At 43.6% G+C, this 21,111-nt stretch overlaps 1 protein-coding gene and 1 long non-coding RNA gene across 4 annotated transcripts in view; both read right to left on the bottom strand.

Annotated features, from left to right (window-relative positions):
- LOC137353506 (uncharacterized) overlaps nt 1-21,111 on the bottom strand; it is a 691,250-nt gene that overhangs the window by 309,313 nt on the left and 360,826 nt on the right. The gene's annotated exons all lie outside the window — the stretch shown is intronic.
- Nucleotides 1-21,111, bottom strand: part of LOC137353502 (branched-chain-amino-acid aminotransferase, cytosolic-like) — a 67,154-nt gene that overhangs the window by 3,174 nt on the left and 42,869 nt on the right. For 2 of the 3 annotated variants that reach the window (XM_068019875.1, XM_068019877.1), the window contains exons 3-9: nt 11,482-11,682; nt 9,310-9,420; nt 8,618-8,737; nt 7,416-7,579; nt 6,412-6,554; nt 5,877-5,962; nt 4,643-4,783 (exon numbers count right to left, since the gene is read on the bottom strand). In XM_068019875.1, the coding sequence (XP_067875976.1) occupies nt 4,643-4,783; nt 5,877-5,962; nt 6,412-6,554; nt 7,416-7,579; nt 8,618-8,737; nt 9,310-9,420; nt 11,482-11,682 (966 nt within the window). The remainder of the gene's footprint in view (nt 1-4,642; nt 4,784-5,876; nt 5,963-6,411; nt 6,555-7,415; nt 7,580-8,617; nt 8,738-9,309; nt 9,421-11,481; nt 11,683-21,111) is intronic. The other variant, XM_068019876.1, reaches the window with a different exon arrangement.

Below are 21,111 nucleotides of genomic sequence, written 5' to 3'. Positions count from 1 at the left end.
GCTCTTTCTCCATGGCCTTGCAATTCTTTTCTCTTCAGATGCTTATCCAATTCCCTCTACAAAGTCATGATTAAATCGGCCTCCACCACTGTTTCAGGCAGTGCATTCCAGATCGTAACCACTTGCTGCATAAAAAAAGATTTTCTTCATGTCACCTTTGGTTCATTTAGCAATCACCGTAAACCCATGTCGTTTGGTTCTTGATCCTTCTGCCATACTTCCCAGTTAATATGTACTTCAGTTCTCACGTCTAAATGACCCCAAATTATTGGCACATGCCAGGTGCAATTTGTGCACATCACTGTGATCCATGCCTACAGTACCTCAGCCCCCTCTGATGTGTTAATTCTGCTCCCTTCAGTCCGATTCATTTGAGCAGTCCCATTGTTCCCGCCTTTACACTAGCTGTGAAACATGAAGGCGACATCTTGGGTCCCTTAAGCAGTCGAGCCATGAATCATGTGTCAGAAATTCTGTTCCATCACACAGTCCTGCTCTTACCTTCAAGATACTATAGTTAAGGAGGGAAATTGAAAAAGAGGAATGAGAGGATGAGAGCCCTCTATCAAGCTTCTCATCAGCACCTGGGAGTGAATTGTCTGGCTGCCTCTTTGGTCAGGGAATGAAGACAATTTTTTTTTAAAGTCAGCTTTTTTCACATTTGCAAAGTTGAAATCCAGTCTCAATCGACAGTGTAACCTCAAATATCCATCATAATTGAGGGACCTCTAGACTGTGTTGGGGAAAATATTTAAATTATTTAAGAAACATTTAGATGCTGCAGTGCAGATTTGAATGGCTGACCTATCTTGTACACCTTAGTCTATAAATAGAAATGGGCTGATAAGCAAGAAACCCTGATTCTAATCTGACATTTATGGAACAGAAAAACGATCGGCAGAGGGATGAAAATGAGTAAAATACAAACATCACTGAATTTAATTCTTCTTGGGCTGCAAGGCTCATTCATGCCTGACAGGAGATTGGCATCAGTGGACTGTGCAACGAGGCAACACTTTGTCCAAGGCTTTAGCCTGTGTAAACTCTGGGAGATAATATTAAGCATTTTAACATCTGGTAGAGCTGTTGTTATTATTTTCACTGGCCCCATCACTCCATCTCCCTTTCTCACCAGTTAGATCTACCCATACAGACAATGAAATAAGAAAGACCTGCTCATGCTGACACTGAGAGGCTACAAGTTCTAGTTGTTGTGAAATTACTTATCAATTTGCTTTTTCCATTTAGATTATTGGTATCGCATACTCATGAGAAACACAAAGAAAAGGAGCGATAGACAGAGATGGGAAAAAGAGATATAGGAGGTCAAGAAATAGAGGGAGAGAGCGCAACAGAAACATAGACAGAGAGGGAAAAGAACCAGGAATGCACATACACAGAAAACGAAGTTAGCCTCACACCTTTTGTTGGGAAATTGCTAGAGTCCATTATTAAGGATAGAGTGACTGAACACCTTGAAAATCTTTAGCTGATCAGTGAGAGCCAGCATGAATTTGTAAAGACTGGTCATCTGACTGAATTTTTTGAAGAGGTGAAATAGACAGGGGAATGACTATAAATATTATTTATTTGGACTTCCAGAAGGCATTTGGTAAAGTCCCTCATGAAACACTTAGTTAAAGTTGAAGCTCCTGAAATTGAAGGCAGATTATTGACCTGGTCAGGAAATTGGCTGAGTGGCAGGAGAGAGAGAGTAGCAATAATAGGTAGGAACTCTAAGTGGCAGAATACGACTAGTGATAACCCACAAAGATCTTCATTGTGGCCTGACCTAGTCACTGTATTTATTAATGGCTTAGATGATGAGATAGAAAGTCACATATCCAAATTTGCCAAACACACAAAGCTCGGTGGCACTGTAAACAGTGTAGATGGAAGGTCAGGGGAGAGGGGGGGTAGGGGGAGTGGATTCAGAGGGGGGACACACGGGGGGTGGGGGGGGACAACAGAGTGATCTGGATCACTTCCAACAGATGGGCATCTATCTGGAATACTCCACATCGCTACAAGTAGTATACAGGCAAACAGTGAATACTTGTGCAAGCAAAAAAATGCCAGGTATCTCACTAAATCAGTGTCCAACATAGTGATGGGAAAGTAAGTCAATAAATTAACCTCCTCATTTAAAGTTTCTTCACAAAGTTGCACATTTGTTGTTGTTTTAATTAATAGTAAAATAAGTTGTAAATGCCTTTATCTTTCCGAAATTCTCACCATCTCCCTATGAGACACAAAATTTGTAATGTGCGCACCCCCCCCCCCACCCCACCCCACACCATGCGAAAAGGTTGGACAACCCTGCCTTGGAGGGAGTGAAATGTAGATTTACTATAATGATACCTGGACTCCAAGGGTTAAATTACAAGGCACAATTCCAGAAACTAGGGTTGTATTTCCTGGAATTTAGAAGATTAAGGAATGGATATTAAGGGGAACAGAGAGGGTAGATAGAGAGAAACTATTTCCGCTAGTTGGAGAGTTCAGAGAGCATAGTCTAAAATTTACAGCCAGATCTTTCAAATTAGGGAACACTTTTGACACACAAAGGCTGATAGAGTTTGAAATTCACTTCCACAAACAGCAACTGATGCGAGGTCAACTGCTAATTTTAAAACTGAGATTGATAGATTTTTGTTAGCCAAAGGCATTAAAGGATATGGGGAAAAGGTGGGTATATGGAGTTAGGTCACAGATCAGATATGATCTCATTGAAGGATGAAACAGGCTCAAGAGGCTAAATGGCCTACTCCTGTTTCTACGTTTATAGAAAGTCAAAGAGAGAGCAAGTCAAACTAGGACTATATTTTCCCACAAGAGTTAAGAGTTAACCCACATTGCCATGGGTCTGGAGTCACATGCAGACCACCAGACTGGGCCAGAACGACCGATTTCCTTCCCTGAAGGACATTAGTGAACCAGATAGGTTTTTATAACAACCTGGTAGTTTCACGACCAGCATTACTGACGCTAGCTTTTTAGTCTAAATTAATTAATTAATTGTTTCTAAATTCTCCCAGCTGCAATGGTGGGATCTGAACACATGTCTCCAGAGTGTCCATCTAGGCCTCTGGATGACTAGTCCAGTAACATTACCACTATGCTACCATCCCCATATTAAGGACAGCAGGTGGGCTCTTCATGCTGCTGTTCCAGAGGGCTGACATTTTTGGAAGGTCAGGGAGCACAGGCACCCCTCAACATGGAGGCGCCCTTGGGAATTTCAAGTTAAAATTATTAAGGGTGAAGACATGATGGACCCCACGGCCTCCTTCTGTGCCGTTAATGTCTATGATTGTAGGCCTCTTGAAGCAGAGTGGAAACTCCTCCAGGTGCATAATTTGTGCCACACATGCAGCCTTTTCTGCCAGCAGTCCCCTCTTTGGGGCCTGGGGCCTCCAGCTCTGCTGGCCGCCTCCATGGAGGTGGTGGCCTTTGCACGCACTTGGTGGGAGTGGGGGCCGCTCTGCTGGCAGAAAAATGCCAGTGCACCTAATTGGGTCAGTGTTGTGAGCAGCCGATCCAGGTCCCTGCCTTCCCAGGGAAAACTTGCCCAGTGAGCGGGAATTCATTGGGGAGCCATCCCAACAGACGCCCTCCCCGCCACCCATTTTTCCCCCCACCTCCATGCACGCCATCACAGGGCCAAGAGAATCCAGCCCACTGAGACAGGGAAGTATCGAAACTCTGCGAATGGTTTAGTGGATAAAGCAAGTGCTCAGTGCTTAATTGAGCTGCAAAGACCAGAAAATGTTTGGGTCCAACTCTGGTCTGTGTTGAATATCTGACCTCAGCTGGGCTGGCACTAGGGTGCTATAATTGGCCTCAGTGCACTGAGAGGGGATCACGATACAATTACATTTCAGATGGACATAGAATCTGAGTTGGTTGTGATGCTATTTACAGTTCAATATCCTGATGACACTCACTTACTTGGCTTGCACTTGAAGATTGGCCATTTGGATAACATGCTTAAGGGCTGCTAGTTCATATAGAACAGTACCTCTGCAAGAAGTCAGTTCACTCAGCAGAGGAGGGGAGAAATTTAGAGAAAAAATAGGTTGCACCTGCCCCCCAACCCCCATAAAAATTTTTAAGTAACTGTGCAACTGAACAGTGACATGGGCCTTTACAGACTGTGTGTAAACAGTGCTTTAAGAGAAATGGCAGAGAGGAGAATGTATTCCTAAGTGATAACACAAGTGTACCATAGCAACCAGCACCTCCTGTGGGGAGCAAAATGCTGGGATCTGTCTCCCTTTAGAAATGATTAATGAAACATCAAAAAAAAAGTAGAGCTCTTGCTGCAAACCCCATGGGTTGGATTGGCGCAGGTTGGGATCTAGTTTAGCCCAGTATTGTTTATTTTTGGATATCTGGAATCCCCTAGAGCAATAGAAATGTCTGAATTAAAATCCTTTATGATTCTGGAGTTCCTCCAAGCTGAGTGACAGGTAGTGTTTGCTACTTCAGGGATTATTTGCTTGGACTTTTAGTTAGTTTCTTGTTCTGCTCGTCATGCTGTTACTTTCATCCTGGCTGCAAAAACTTCCACAAATTAAAAGTTCTTTAGAAAAAGTAAAAGAAATGAACACATTGCCTGGTATTCTGCTAATAGACTCACCTGACCCTGGTACAGGACCCGATTGACTGGACAGACGACGCAGGCTGTACCAGAGCCAAAAATTTCTTTTACTCGATTTTCTCGCAGTCCTTTGATCAGCTCAGGCATTGCCATCCCTCGTTCTGAAACTTTAAACTCATCCTAGAAATAAATAGAGTTTAGCAGTACTGAAACCATAGGCTAGTCCATGACTTCTCATTAGTCTGTACTAATTGTTCCTTCACCAGCACGATGAACATCCTGCACTTCCCGACCTAACGTCATTGTGGGAGTACCCTTCCTACAAGCGCTGCAGTTCATGGAGAAGAACCATCAGTTTGTCAGGCCAACTAGGGTTGGGCAACAACTGAACTTGCCAGCAGCACCCTGAAATGAAAAAATACCAATTTGTATCTTGGGTCAGAAAAGTGAAGCCTTATCACTTTAAGTTCCACCTCCAAAAAAAACAACAAGCTTATCAGCAGGGAGCTGAGGGAGGGACAGAGGTTGTTAGGATTTTGGTTTCCTCTCTCGCTAAGAAAAAACATGTCTGCAGCAGGTTTGAGTTTGCAACAGTGAAGAGGCAGAAGCAACCTGTTTTCCAAGTCACTGCCAGTCAGTCCAACAATGCTGACCTGTAAAGTTAGCTATTACTATTTAAAAAATAGTCTGTCAAACCACATGCTCTTCACCCATATATCTCATGTACAAAAAATCAGTTTGTTGATTTACAATGGTCGCACCTCACTAAAATGATTTTCAGTTCGTCTTCCATATGGAGGAGAAGCAAACTTATGTGGGATCGTGAAATTTGGTATACACAAGAGGTCTTACTGTTATGCCCCCAGGATCACACTATTATTTAACTAGATATTGGGTAGATCTTAGAGGATACAAGGTCTGCTTCCAGGACTGACTTGTGACGCTGAACCCAAGACAGACCTGAAACACTGCTCACAAAATCATTAATATTGTAATCCTACCAACAATCTAGTGTCGCAGATACTCCTATTGAAATGTTAAACCTGGCTGGCAGCAGCTGGAAACTCTACTCACCAGCTGCCTTATCCCATATCTCAAGCAGCATGTGACAGAGAGGCACACTCCAGAAGGACATGGAGCAGGCTAAATTGGGTGAGTGGTAGTCTGGGATTCTGAGAATGATTTTAGTGTATCTGTAAACGGATGAGAGTATATCATATATTCAAAATAAAGACACATCAAATAAAGATTGGTCACTGCAATGCCAACATACCCACTGTCGAGCCAGGTCCAGCAAACACTGCCTAGTGACTCCTGGAAGGATTGTCCCATCTAGTGGAGGAGTGAGCAACTCCACTTCTGAAGAAGGAAATGTAGAATTTTTTAAACAAGCAGCAAAGCCTAAACATGAGCCAAAATCAATTGCAATTAATGGCTAGGGAGCTCTCACTGACCGTCATCTTAACTGTGGCTTTGAAACTAGGGAATTTTCATTGGCTAACACTGCAGTTAAAAATCTGTAACCTGCTGTTGATTATTGAGAAACACAAGTGCAAAGTCATGACCCACAGTCCAGGACAGCCAGAAAGGTCAACACCCATAGTGCAGGACAGCCAGAAAAGCTGGAAGAAAGACAGAATACAAAGAGAGCCAGGAACTGTCATTAGGTAATGCCAAGCCCGGGCTTTCAGAAGTCTTAAAATTTAAAACAAATGATTTTGGAGTTAGTAGAATAGGGCAAGAGAACACAATTTAACATGTCAATGTCAGTGAATCGGGTGCAGTGCTAGAGTTGTTGCATCACATACCGCCTTGCTCATTCTTCCAATAGATGAAGAGGTTCATGGTTCCCACTTCTGTGATCTCATGTTCATCTCCATAAAGCCACAGGACCTGCTGACAGCCTTGTTTCTGAGCCTCATTCTGAACATAAATAGTGGGACCATAATTTCTAGGTAGCGAGCAAGTGAGAAGAGAATTCTGTCACACGTAATGCCATATGACTTCAAGTGAGGAAATTATTCAATATTAAGAGCATAAAACACAATAAGCTGCGATGGGGAGTTGATTTGGTCATTGCATTCACAATAAAATATTATGCCATAAACAGCACTGACAGGACTTTGCAGCAGTTTTACAAATCAGAATAATTCGAACCTTTAATCACCGTAATAATTAAGAGTAAGTACTCAGTCCTGGAGTTTCCCTCCCCTTTGACTACTGTCACACGTACTCATCACAGGTGGAATTTTGCTCCAATAAAAATCTTCCATTCTGGAACTGCAGCAGGCTGCAGATAACTGGTTATACTGGAAAAACATTTGATGAGAGAGGTTTGAAGGTTGTAAATTTAGTTATTGGATTGGTAACTGGATATCGCAAATAGAGCTATTTCTAGAGTACTCCTCTCCCGATGAGGCCAACACTTCCTAAGGTCTGATTCCATTGACACTGGCCTCACGTGGCCATTCTCCATATCTACACCTAGAGAGCGAGTGCTGGCAGATTATTTGACCATGAAGGAATGTTATAGTCGCCAAATCCACTGCTCACCTGAGGCTACAAATTGCACTATCCACTGTGATCTGGATAGTAATCAGCAGGGGAGCACTTTTACCTTCCCTGGCCCAGGACTGGAGCACAGACTGGGAATCAATCCTGGGAGCTATTCATCTATATGGCCCAGAACACATTGAGTGCACCTTACCTGCTAGACCACATACTTCATGAAGCTCTCTCCATCATATCTTCAGAAACATTTAAAAAAAAATTATAGTTGAATGTCTACTTCATTCCTTTTACTGCCACTTACCCTCCCATTTTGCAGTCACCTACACCACCTTTCCAAGCGCGTACAAACTTGGGATCAGCAAGCAATGAGACTGGGTTGAAACTTCCTGTGGCAAAGTAGGGTCCAACAGGCCCAATGATAACAAAGAGTAGGGCATGATCAGCTCGAGACACCCCGAGGGAAGGCTGGGGGGATAAAAAAGTATTGCGGTAATATGAAGTATACTCCACTCTCTGTTCTATTCTGGAAAGCCGGTTGTGAAGGACGATACTGGAGCCAATCTTTACTCAATTTTACATTTATTTACAGTGAAACATTACAGGCATACACCTCCGAACTCAACCACACCACAGTTTCAGTAAATGTCCCTTTATATTTGCTCAAGTGAAACCTCAATTAATGCCCTCCATTTGCATATAATTAAACACAATTGATGTGCAATTAACACTCCCTGCAGCTTCTTGTCAAATGTTCACCAAGAACTGCTTGCTGTAAACTCACCCCTGCAAACAGAAAGCAAAATAATTTGCTGACCTGGGAATTATGGTGGGGACTTTAAAAAAATCAGCTGATTATTTGTGTAGTAGAGAAGGTTAAGAGTTTGAGAAGGTACATAGCATGCGATTACATACAGCACTGGTGCGTGAATCAGTAACAAGGCAACATAAATTTAGGGTTAATACTAAAAGCAGTAAGGACAAGGTCAGAGGAAATTATTTTCACACAAAAGAATATATTGCCACAACCAGCTATTGAAGCTGAGTCAACCAAAACATTTAAGAGAGAACTGGATAAGCTATAGTTTGGATTTGTAAAGTATGTTTCACATAGGAGAAAGCAACAAGTCAGAGTGGGAGAATTTGGACAATGTACTGAAAGCAAGCTCGAAAAGATCAATTTTAAGGAATCCTTTAAAGAGACAAAATGAAGAATAAAATTATTCAGTATACATTGGAGAGACAAATGGGATTAAAGCTGATAGCACCAGTGTGGAGCCAGCACTGACACAAAGACAATAAGGCAAATCACCTCTGCTTATACTGAATTTTCTGAGATTCTATCCCTCTGGAGGAGTTGCCCAAACAATATTCATTTGCCAGTTACTCGTTTCTTGATTTATCCTTCAGTGTATGCATGATTAAACACAACACTGGCCGGCAAATCTATTAAACAGCCTGCAAAACAATAACCTGGACATAACCTGGCAAACAAAGGCTTTATACCTCCGTTCCAATGAAAGTAGGCCGGATGTAGAGACTCGCTGCATCAGAATATGGGACCCATTCCCTGTCAACTTCGATTAGTTTCCGAATGCACTCCACCAACTCTTCTTTGTCAAAGCCCTAAAAGTACAGACAAGTGGCCTTCAGAAACTCTGATAATGTAGAATGTATACAGTCTGAAGGGTGACATGCACGTAAGGGGTCGTTTTGGAACAACATGTACAATTACACCAGACCACAGCACTAAATCTGCGGTCTGAGAGAGGCCACAAGGATGGATGGTGCTGGATATGGAAATAGCATGCTGGTAGGCTAGAAGGTTAGAACTAATATACATTGTTACTACAGAGCTTTTTCTTTGTGTTCACGCTGGACTTGACCTGTAACAGCCAAACTAATGGGGGCCTTAATTCAATATCTCACTCAAATGGTAACATCTCTGACAATATACCACTCCCTCAATACTACATTAAATTGTGTGTCTGCAAGTCCTGGAGTGGAACCTGAATGATGCAAAATGGCTGCCATATTTGGCAACATATCAGTTACTGCACTTTAAAATAATTCATTGTACATGAGCACTTTGAGATGTTCCTGTGAGACATAAGGCACTATATAAATGCACAGCTTTCTTTTTCGTTCTTTAATGCAGTCAGCGTAAAATGTGACCAACTGTCCTGTATCCTACGTACTGGCAGACACGCCCGAAGTGCTGATCGATGCATCCGCTCCATGTTCAAATCGGGTCGGAACATGCGAATCTTGTTGTCTGTTCCTCGGAAAGCCTTCATACCTTCGAACAGCTTTTGAACAAAAAGGGCAGAGGAAAAGTAACATAGAGTTCAAATTGTACCATGTGCCACAATTCACCAATGACTTAGTAGAACCATAGAAAATTACAGCATAGAAGGAGGCCATTCAGCCAATCATGTCTGTGCCAGCCAAAAAAACTAGCCACCCAATCTAATTCCACCTTCTAGCACCTGGTCCGTAGCCTTGCAGATTACAGCTCTTCAGGTGCGAGTCCAGGTACCTTTTAAATGAGTTCAGGGTTTCTGCCTCCACCACCGTTCCTGGCAGTGAATTCCAGACACCCACCACCCTCTGGGTGAAAACGTTTTTTCTCTAAATCTTTCGACCAATCACTAATTGGAGCAAGCATTAAAGATGCTGCCATGTGAGGCATCTTGTGAGAACGCGTGTGCACAAAGGATTATGGGATGACATCTAGTAGCATCTATTTCAACCATTATTGTTTAATAATTTCATTAAAACATAGTTCAAAGCATTTGCTTCTTCCACAATCATCAAATGAAAATCTAACAGAATTCAAACAAATTGCACTGGAGCAGGTACACTGTCTCCTAGATCACACATTTACTTCAGCTTCAAACTAAGCTCTGCTTCTTGGAAGAGAAATAGGCACCATTAATGTGTATTTAATTTAAAAAAGGCTGAAATCAGAAGGCCATAGGCTTATATTACTGAATCCTTTGAATCTCTCTCTTTATCCTATTTTTTCTGTTTGCTCGTTCTCTAAAATATATGCCAGAATTAAGCAGGGACACAGCCATTCAATAAGGGACAGCACATGCACTTTTCAAATTATATACTCATCTTCTTGTTCCTTCATTTACTTAGCTACTCAGAATGTACAGCACAGAAACAGGCCATTCGGCCTTGTGCTGACATTTATGTTCCACACAAGCTTCCTCCCACCCTACTTCATTCAGCCCATCAGAATATCCGCATATCCTTCTATTCCTTTCTTGCCCTTAAATGCATCTACACTATTCGCCTCAACTACTCCCTGTGGTATCAACTTCCACATTCTCACAGCTCTTTGAATCAAGAAAATTCTCCTGAATTCCCTATTGGTTATATTTATGAGCATCATGCATTATCCAAGCCAAGATGACAGGTGCATTGCGTGAACATGTTCCATCATCTTTTTCTGGTCTGAGGCTGAGAGGGCAGGTGACCCAGGGGTGGGTTTCTCTGATTTCCCTTCCCTCTGGGACTCTGTCAGGTGTCTCATGAAGGCTGCAGGCTGAAATTGGAAATTCGACTTGTGAGGGATTGTAGGAGTGGATTCAGGCTGCAGCACTGATTGGCTCAGCATGTTGTTGTTTTATAATTTGTACATGCTATCGCAAATTCGCTGGAAATTGAGGATGTGTGTGACCTGTATATACACCAGTTCATCATTTATCCTAAAATTAAAGGAGAAGACGACACTGAAAACCAAGACTAAAGGTTAAAAATGGCAAATAGAGAGTTCAATCACAAAGAAAGCAGAGACAGAGCATCACACTTGTACATTCTGAGCCCATATGGCCAAAAGTCTATGTAGAAAGGATCAAAACCAGTAACAGTTGAGAATACTTAGCAGCTGAGTGTCTGAAAGAGAAAAAAGTCTAATGTTCTGCATGTAACCTTTTGTCAAATTGGAGAAATAAGCCTCTTTATCAAATAGAAAACAAAATGGGGAGGGGAGACCGACAGATAAATACTATAAACAATCAGGTATACTATCACAAAGTGGTAGTTAACAGGTCTAATAGTTTATTAATTATTTATTGAAAATAAAAGCTGTGAAGAAGTGAACAACTGCCAACCACAAGATAAAGATTACCTTAGTCAGGTTTGAAAAGGGTCTTGGAAAGAGAAAATGGACTAAAAAGTCACAAAACATAAAGGAATGAATGGCAAGTGGATGGGAGAAGTGAGCAGGAAAATAGGGCAGTATGTTAGATCATAAATGTGAAATCATTATTCATATCAGAGCATTGCAAGGAGAAAAATGCGATACTGTCCTGATTTTAAATTTGCCACTTCATTGCTACTGTAAGGAGATTGCTTACCTCTATAGAATAGTGCAGAACTGAAGATGCTGGATGAAGTGAGAGGTTCTGCAGGGGTTTGATATGAGGCTTGTCCCACCCTTTCTCTGCATTCCATTCTACTGTTAACATATGGTCTGAAAATGACTTTCCAAACACCAGCTTGTTGCTGTCAGGCTTCTCCTTGGGGTGTTTGGAAAGCTCTATCTGCAAATCAGCAGCCTGTTTGTGGAAGATAAAAAAGTTAACATGCTGTGTTCTTAAAGACAATCGGCTGGCATAATGAACTGGTATAACACAAACTATGACAAAAGTAAAATACTGCAGATGCTGGAATCCTGAGATAAAAACAGAAAATGCTGGGAATACTCAGCAGGTCTGACAGCATCTGTGGACAGAGAAAGAGAGTTAACATTTCAGGTCAGTGACCTTTCAGCACAGTTCTGATGAATGGTCATTGACCTGAAACGTTAACTCTGTACCTCTCTTCACAGATGCTGCCAGACCTGCTAAGTATCTCCAGTATTTTCTACTTTTGTAATACAAACTATGCCTGATATGCTGTATTTGTTGTCTGGCAAGCACTCAACTCCACTCTCTCTCTCTCTCAGCCTTTCTTGTTAAAACTCTAATGGACCATCCTCTGAAATTTCCTCTTTTATTTCACTTGAGCTCCAAATACAAGACTGTAAATTTTTCCTCCTCCCTAAATCCTCATTCTCTTGAAATCAAAACGGTTTTCCTACTCCAACACATTCTTTCCCAGATGTAAAAACTGTTGAATTTACCTTCCAGTCTTTACTTCCTCCTATGGGCTTCTAAAGACTAAACCGAGCATGGTTTAATCACTCCTTCCTGACTTGCTGCCTTCTCAACTTTGGTGCAGTCATACTTTATGGATCCTGACCCTTCCGCTATGCCAATTAATAAATTACTGGAATAATGTAGAACTGAAGTTGCTGGAGGTAGAAGGAGATTCTACAGGGGTTTGATATGGGCTTTGTCCCACCCTTTCTCAATCATAGAGTCGTACAGCATAGAAACAGGCCCTTCAGCCCACTGCGTCCAAGCCGACCATAAAATGCCTATCTATACTAATCTCACCTGCCTGCATTAATTCCATATCCCTCTATGCCTTGCTCATTCAAGTACCTGTCCAGATGCCTCTTAAATGTTGCTACTGTTCCTGCCTCCACCACCTCCTCTGGCAGCTCATTCCAGATACCCACTATTCATTGTGAAAAATTTACCCCTTTGATTCCCCTTTAAACCTCCTCCCTCTCACTTTAAATCTATGCCCTCTAGCTTTAGTCACCGCTACCATGGGAAACAGACTCTGGCTATCTACCCTATCTATGCCTCTCATAATTTTATATACCTCTATCATGTCCCCTCTCAGCCTCCTTCGCTCCAGGGAAAACAGACCCAGCCTATCCAATCTCTCTTTATAACTCAAGCCCTCCAAACCAGGCAACATCCTTGTGAATTTTTTCTGCACCCTCTCTAGCTTAATCACATCTTTGCTGCAGTGTGGCGACCAGAACTGCACACAGTACTCCAAATGCGGCCTAACCAACAACTGTTATGTACATATCATCTTATGTAACATGACGTCCCAACTCTTGTACTCAATGCCTCGGCCGATGAAGGCAAGCATGCCATACGCCTTCTTCACCACCCTGTCTACCTGTGTTACCACTTTCAGGGAACTATGTACTTGCACCCCAAGGTCTCTCTGCTCAACAACACTCCCCAGTGCCCTGCCATTCACTGTATATGTCCTGCCCTGGTTTAACTTCCCAAAATGCATCACTTCACACTTGTCTGCATTAAATTCCATTTGCCACTCCCTTGCCCACTTTCCCAGTTTATCTATATCCTGTTGTAACCTTAGACAACCTTCTTCACTGTCCACTATACCACCAATTTTGGTGTCATCTGCAAACTTACTAATCATGCCCCTTACATTCACATCCAAGTCATTAATATATATGACAAACAACAGAGGGCCCAGCACCGATCCCTGCAGCACACCACTGGTCACACCACTGGTCACCGGCCTCCAATCTGAAAAACAACCCTCCACCACCACCCTCTGCCTCCTATCACCAAGCCAATTTTGTATCCTATTTGCTAGCTCACCCTGGATCCCATGTGTTCAAACCTTCTGGACCAGCCTACCATGCAGGACCTTGTCAAAGGCCTTGCTAAAGTCCATGTAGACAACGTCCATCGCCCTGCCCTCGTTAATCCTCTTGGTCACCTCCTCGAAAAACTCAATCATATTCGTGAGACATGATTTCCCATGCACAAAGCCATGCTGACTATCCCTAATCAGACCATGCCTTTCCAAATGCATATAAATCCTGTCTCTCAGAATCCCTTCCAATAACTTTCCCACCACTGATGTAAGGCTCACCGGCCTGTAGTTCCCTGGCTTATCCCTGCTGCCCTTCTTAAATAAAGGCACAACATTAGCTATCCTCCAGTCTTCTGGTATCTCACCCGTGGCTAGCGATGATACTAAACTCTCTGCCAGGGCCCCAGCAATCTCCTCCTTGCTTCCCATAGTATCCTTGGATACACCTGGTCAGGCCCTAGGGATTTATCCACCTTAATGTGCTTCAATACCTCCAACACCTCCTCCTTTGATATGCTCCAGGATATCTGTGTTCCCTCCCTTGAACTCACTAACTTCCATGACCTTCGCCACGGTAAATACGGACGAGAAATATTCATTTATGACCTCACCCATTTCCCTTGGCTCCACACATAGATTGCCACACTGATCCTTAAGGGCACCTACTCTCTCCCTAGCTACCCTTTTACTCTTAATATAGAATCTTTTAGGATTCTCCTTTATCTTATCTGCCAGGGAAATATCACGGCCCCTTTTCGCCCTCCTAATTTCCTTCTTAAGTGTAGTCTTAGTTCCTAGTTGATTATTCATCTTTCTATCCCAGGGACATTCAAACCAACTGCAAAATCCAACCTTCTCTAACTGTTCCACATTCATCTCTGCTGATTCCGCCATCTCAATATCGACATCCTGTGTGAAAGCTGAGGCAAAGTGCTTATTTAGTACTGCCAACATTTCCTCACTCTCAATTTCATGCTTGTCTACTTCAGAAGAAATAGGAGCAGCATTAGGTCATATGGCTGTTCAAACCTGCCCCATTAGTCAATAAGATCATGGCTGATCTTTGATCTCAATTCTAACCTTCATCTCGTGGCAACCCTACTACATTAAATATCCCATTACTAAAGTGACTGTTGCTTTTGCCAACTTTTCTCTTATACTAACAATCTTTGTCATTTTTCTGTCACTTTTCTATATTCTTGATGTTTGCTGTCACTTTCTTTATATCTCAGACATGTTTTATTTCTCTCCCAAAGGTGCTGATTCTTCCAGGGACACAGACTGCCCTTCAGAACCTCACCCAAAATGCCATCCAGCCATGAGCATAGAAAAAATAGGAGCAGGAGTAGGCCATTCGGCCCTTTGAGCCTGCACCTCCATTCAATACGATCATGGCTGATCAAACTCAGTACCCTGTTCCCACTTTCTCCCCATATCCCTTGATCCCTTTAGCCCCAAGAACTATATCTATCTCTTTCCTGAATATATTTAATGATTTGGCTTCAACTGCTTTCTGTGGTAGAGAATGCCACAGGTTCACCACTCTCTGGGTGAAGAAACCACTCTTCATCTCAGTCCTAAATGGCTTACCCCTTATCCTTCGACTGTGACCCCTGGTCTTGGACTCCCCCACCATCGGGAACATCCTTCCTGCATCTAGTCTGTCCAGCCCTGTTAGAATTTTATAGGTTTCAATGAGATCCCTTCTCATTCTTCTGAACTCTAGCGAATACAAGCCTAATCGACCCAATCTCTCTTCATACGTCAATCCTGCCATCCCAGGAATCAGTCTGGTGAACCATCACTGCACTCCCTCCATAGCAAGAACATCCTTCCTCAGATAAGGAGACCAAAACTGCACACAATACTCTCGATGTGGTCTCACCAAGGCCTTGTATAATTGCAGCAAGACATCTTTGCTCCTGTACTCGAATCCTCTCGCTATGAAGGCCAACATACCATTTGCCTTCTTAACTGCCTGCTGCACCTGCATGTTTACTTTCAGCGACTGGTGTACAAGGACACCCAGGTCTCGCTGCACCTCCCCCTTTCCCAATCTATCGCCGTTCAGATAATAATCCGCCTTTCTGTTTTTGCCTCCAAAGTGGATAACCTCACATTTATCCACATTTTACTGCATCTGCCGTGTATTTGCCCACTCACTCAACCTGTCCAAATCACACTGGAGCTTCTCTGCATCCTCCTCACAGCTCACACTCGCACCCAGCTTTGTGCTGTCTGCAAACTTGGATATATTACATTTAATTCCCTCATCTATATCATTAATATATATTGTGAATAACTGGGGTCCTAGCACTGATCCCTGCGGTAACCCACTAGTCACTGCCTGCCACTGGGAAAAAGAGCTGTTTATTCCTACTCTTTGTTTCCTGTCTGCCAACCAGTTCTCTATCCATGTCAGTACCTTACCCCCAATCCCATGTGCTTTACTTTTGCACACTAATCTTTTATGTGGGACCTTATCGAAAGCCTTCTGAAAGTGCAAATAACCACATCCACTGGTTCGCCCTTATCTATTCTACTGGTTATATCCTCAAATAAATTCCAGTAGATTTGACAAGCAAGATTTCCCTTTCCTAAATCCATGTTGGCTTTGTCCGATCCTGTCATTGTTTTCCAAGTGCTCTGCTATTACATCTTTTATAATAGACTCTAGCATTTTCCCCACTACTAATGTCAGGCTAATTGGTCTATAATTCCCTGTTTCCTCTCCACCTCCTTTTTTAAATAGCGGGGTTACATTAGCTACCCTCCAATCCGTTGGAACTGTTCCAGAGTCTATAGAATTTTGAAAAATGACCAGCAATGCATCTACTGTTTCTGGGGCCATTTCCGTAAGTACTCTGGGATGTAGATTATCAGGCCCTGGGGATTTATCGGCCTTCAATTGCATCAATTTCCCGAACACCATTTCCCTACTAGTACTGATTTCATACAGTTCCTCCTTCTCACTAGACCCTATATTCCCCAACAGTTCTGGGAGGTAATTTGTGTCCTCCTTTGTGAAGATGGAACCAAAGTATGTATTTAATTGGTCTGCCATTTCTTTGATCCCCATTATAAATTCCCCCGTTTCTGACTGTAAAGGACCCACATTTGTCTTGACTTATGTTTTTCTTTTCACATATCTATAGAAGCTTTTACAGTCAGTTTTTATGTTCTCTGCAAGCTTACTCTCATACTCTATTTTCCCCTGCTTAATCAATCCCTTTGTCCCCTTTGCTGAATTCTAAACTGCTCCCAATCCTCAGGTTTGCTGCTTGTTCTGGCCATTTTATATTTCTCCTCCTTGGATCTAATACTATTTCTAATTTCTTTTGTAAGCCACGGTTGAGCCACCCTTCCAGTTTTATTTTTGCGCCAGACAGGAATGAACAATTGTTGTTGTTCATCCAGGCCTTTGCCTATCCACTGTCAACCCTTTAAGTAACATTCCCCAATCTATCATAGCCAACTCACGCCTCATACCTTCATAGTTTCCTTTATTTAGATTCAGGACCTTAGTCTCGGAATCAAGTCTCTCACTCTCCATCTTAATGGAGAACTCGATCATATTATGGTCGCTCATCACCAAGGGACCCCGCACAACAAGATTGTTAACTAATCCTTTCTCATTACACAATACTCAGTGTAGGATGGCCTATTCTCTAGTTGGTTCCTCAATGCATTGGTCCAAAAAACCATCATGTTCGCACTCCAGGAATTTCTCCTCTACAGTATTATTGCTAATTTGGTATGCCCAATCTATATGTAGATTAAAATCACCCATAATTACAGTTGCAACCTTGTTGCACGCGCCTTTAATTTCCTGTTTAATGCCACCATCTACATTCACCACTGCTGTTTGGGGGTCTATATACAATCCCCACCAACGTTTTCTGTTCCTTGGCGTTTCTTAGCTCCACCCATACTGATTCCACATCAGGATTCTCTGAGCTAATATCCTTCCTCACTATTATATTGATTTCCTCTTCTACTAACAACGCTACTCCACTTCCTTTCCCTTTTTGCCTGTCCTTCCTAAATATTGAATACCCTTGGATGTTCAGTTCTCATTCTTGGTCACTCTGCGGCCATGTCTCCGTAGTCACAACTATATCATATCCATTTACAACTATTTGTGCGCTTAATTCGCCTACCTTATTGCAAATACTCTGCACATTGAGACACAATGCTTTTAGGCTTCTCTTTTTAACATCTTAGCATTATTTTGCACTATGGCCCTATTTGTTCCTTGCCCTTGATTTCTATGCCTTCCACTTTTGCCTTTTTGTTTCCTGTGTTTCATTTCTATCCTTGTTTCCTCCTCAGTCTCCCCGCTCAGGTTCCCATTCTAGTTTAAATCCTCCCCAACAGCACTAGCAAACGGCCGTGAGGAGATCGGTTCTGGTCCTACCTGGGTGTAACCCGTCTCACTTGTACAGGTACCACCTTCCCCAAAACCGATCCCGATGTCCCAGGAATCTAAATCCCTCCCTCCTGCACCATTTCTCCAGCCATGTGTTCATCTGGTCTATTCTCCTGTTCCTATACTCACTAACACATGGCACAGGAAGTAATCCTGGGATTACTACCTTTGAGGTCCTGCTTTTTAATTTAGCTCCTAACACCTTAAATTCATCTTGCAGGACCTTATCCCTTTTTCTACCTATGTCGTTGGTACCGACATGTATCACAACCACTGGCTGTTCACCCTCCCCCTTCAGAATGTCCTGCAGCCGCTCCGAGACATCCTTGACCCTAGCACCAGGGAGGCAACATACCATCCTGGAGTCTCATTTGCAGCCACAGAAACGCCTCTGTTCCCCTTACAATTAAATCTTCTGTCACTATGGCTCTCCCAGTCTTCTTTCTCCCCTGCTGTGCAGCAGAGCCATCCGTGGTGCCATGAACTTGACTGTTGCTGCTTTCCCCTGGGAAGTCATCTCTCCCCAACAGTATCCAAGGCGGTATATCTGTTTGAAAGGGGGATGGCCACAGGAAACTCCTGCACTACCTGCCTGCGCCTACTACTCTGCCTGGTGGTCACCTATCCCTTTACTGCCTGTGCAGCCATTACCTGTGGTGTGACCATCTCGCTAAACGTGCTATCCACGTCCTCAGCATTGTGGATGCTTCACAGTGAATCCACCCGCAGCTCCAGCTCCGTAATGCAGGTAGCTAGCAGCTGCAGATGGATACACTTCCTGCACACATGGTCGTCAAGGACACTGGAAGCATCCCTGATTTCTCACATAGCGCAGGAGGAGCAGATCACGGGTGCGAGCTCTCCTGCCATGTCTTACCTTTAGATTACTTAGTTACTCCCTTTAATTAAAAAAATACGACTTACAGTAGGGGCCTTGTTCTACTCCAAACACTACCCACTACAATCTCGTCCTTAATAAATTACACTAACTTAAAAAAAACACACTTTAGTACAACTTACCTTATCACTTATTTATTTTATTTTTATTTAGTGATACAGCGCTGAAACAGGCCCTTCAGCCCACCGAGTCTGTGCCGACCAACAACCACCCATTTATACTAACCCCACAGTAATCCCATATTCCCCATCACCTCCCTACACTAGGGGCAATTCACAACGGCCAATTTACCTATCACCTGCAAGTCTTTGGATGTGGGAGGATACCGGAGCACCCGGCGGAAACCCACGCAGACACAGGGAGAACTTGCAAACTCCACACAGGCAGTACCCAGAATCGAACCCGGGTCCCTGGAGCTGTGAGGCTGCGGTGCTAACCACTGCGTCACTGTGCCGCCCATACGGTAGGCTTTGAGGGGTTTTTTCCAAAAAAAACTTTCCCCTTATTTTTTTAAGCTATTTAAATGCACTAACAGCTGTTACTTACCCAAACAATCAGCTTACAGATTTCCCGTGATGTCACTGCAAGTCTTTTTTTCCCTCTGTTGAATCTCAGTGCGTGGAGACACAGACAGAGCGAGAGAGCCTGCCGCCGCCACGGTCTCCAGCTAAGTAAGGGCCTCGAGCCCTGCTCTCTCCTTTTCAGGTCCCGCTCTGGATCAGCCTCCTCCCAGGTCCACCTGCCACCGCTCCGGTCTCCAGGTAAGTAAGGGCCTCGAGCCCTGCTCTCTCCTTTTCAGGTCCCGCTCTGGATCAGCCTCCTCCCAGGTCCACCTGCCACCGCTCCGGTCTCCAGGTAAGTAAGGGCCTCGAGCCCTGCTCTCTCCTTTTCAGGTCCAGCTCCGGATCAGCCCCTTCCCAGGTCCACCTGCCACCGCTCCGGTCTCCAGGTAAGTAAGGGCCTCGAGCCCTGCTCTCTCCTTTTCAGGTCCCGCTCTGGATCAGCCTCCTCCCAGGTCCACCTGCCACCGCTCCGGTTTCCAGATAAGTAAGGGCCTCGAGCCCTGCTCTCTCCTTTTCAGGTCCAGCTCCGGATCAGCCCCTTCCCAGGTCCACCTGCCACCACTCCGGTCTCCAGGTAAGTAAGGGCCTCGAGCCCTGCTCTCTCCTTTTCAGGTCCCGCTCCGGATCAGCCTCTTCCCAGGTCTGCCTGCTGCTGCTCTGGTCTCCATGCAAAGACAATGAATGTTGTCAAGCTATTCAGAGTTCTGCTAAAAGGTCATAGACCTGAAACGTTAACTCTGTTTCTCTCTCCACAAATGTTGCCAGACCTGCTGTGTATTTCCAGCACTTTTTGTTTTTATTCAATCACAGATGCCAGCATATCCAGGCCTGATTCAGTACAAGCACAGCACACTCCAGCAGGGGGCCCTGGATTGTAATCAGGAGGGCAAACTATGGTTGATCTCACTATTCTGGGACACTGAAGCCAACTGTAGCATCCCCACTGCTGCCCTGGCTGAAATCAACCGACATAACACAGACCAGGATGCAACTTGGGATCTTGTTCTGTATGACTTGGTCATTTGTTGCCTTTACCAGCTGAATCATTGGGAGACCCTAGCATTATGATACATTACAGTAAAGGTAGCCCGGTCATGGGCACAGTAGTATAGTAGTCATGTTACCGGGCTACTAATCTAGATGCCTGGACTAATACTCCAGTGATACGAGTTCAAATCCCACCACAGCAGCTGGGGGATTTAAATTCAATTAATTAATAAATTTGGAATCCCGTTTATTGCAAATAAAGCGAGGCAATACATAATAAACGGGAGGATATTGAGGGATGGAAGAAGTGAGAGATCTTGAAGTGCATGTCCACAGGTCCCTGGATGGTGGCAGGACAGGTAGATAGAGTGACGAAGAAGGCATATGGAATGCTTTCCTTTATTGGGTGAGGTACAGAATACAAAAGCAGGGATGTAATGCTGGAACTGTATAAAACACTGGTTTGGCCAAAGCTGGAGTATTGCGTACAGTTCTGGTCACCACAGTACAGAAAGGACATAATTGTTCTGGAGAGAGTACAGAGGAGATTTATAAGAATGTTGTCAGAGCTCGGAAGTTGCAGTTTTGAGGAAAGATTGGATAGGCTATTTTCCTTACAGCAGAGGAGGCTGAG

The sequence above is a fragment of the Heterodontus francisci genome, chromosome 41 (assembly GCF_036365525.1).
Source record: "Heterodontus francisci isolate sHetFra1 chromosome 41, sHetFra1.hap1, whole genome shotgun sequence".
NCBI classification, from domain to species: domain Eukaryota; kingdom Metazoa; phylum Chordata; class Chondrichthyes; order Heterodontiformes; family Heterodontidae; genus Heterodontus; species Heterodontus francisci.
The sequence above is the reverse complement of the archived record's forward strand: the minus strand, read 5'-3'. Positions and strand labels throughout refer to the sequence as shown.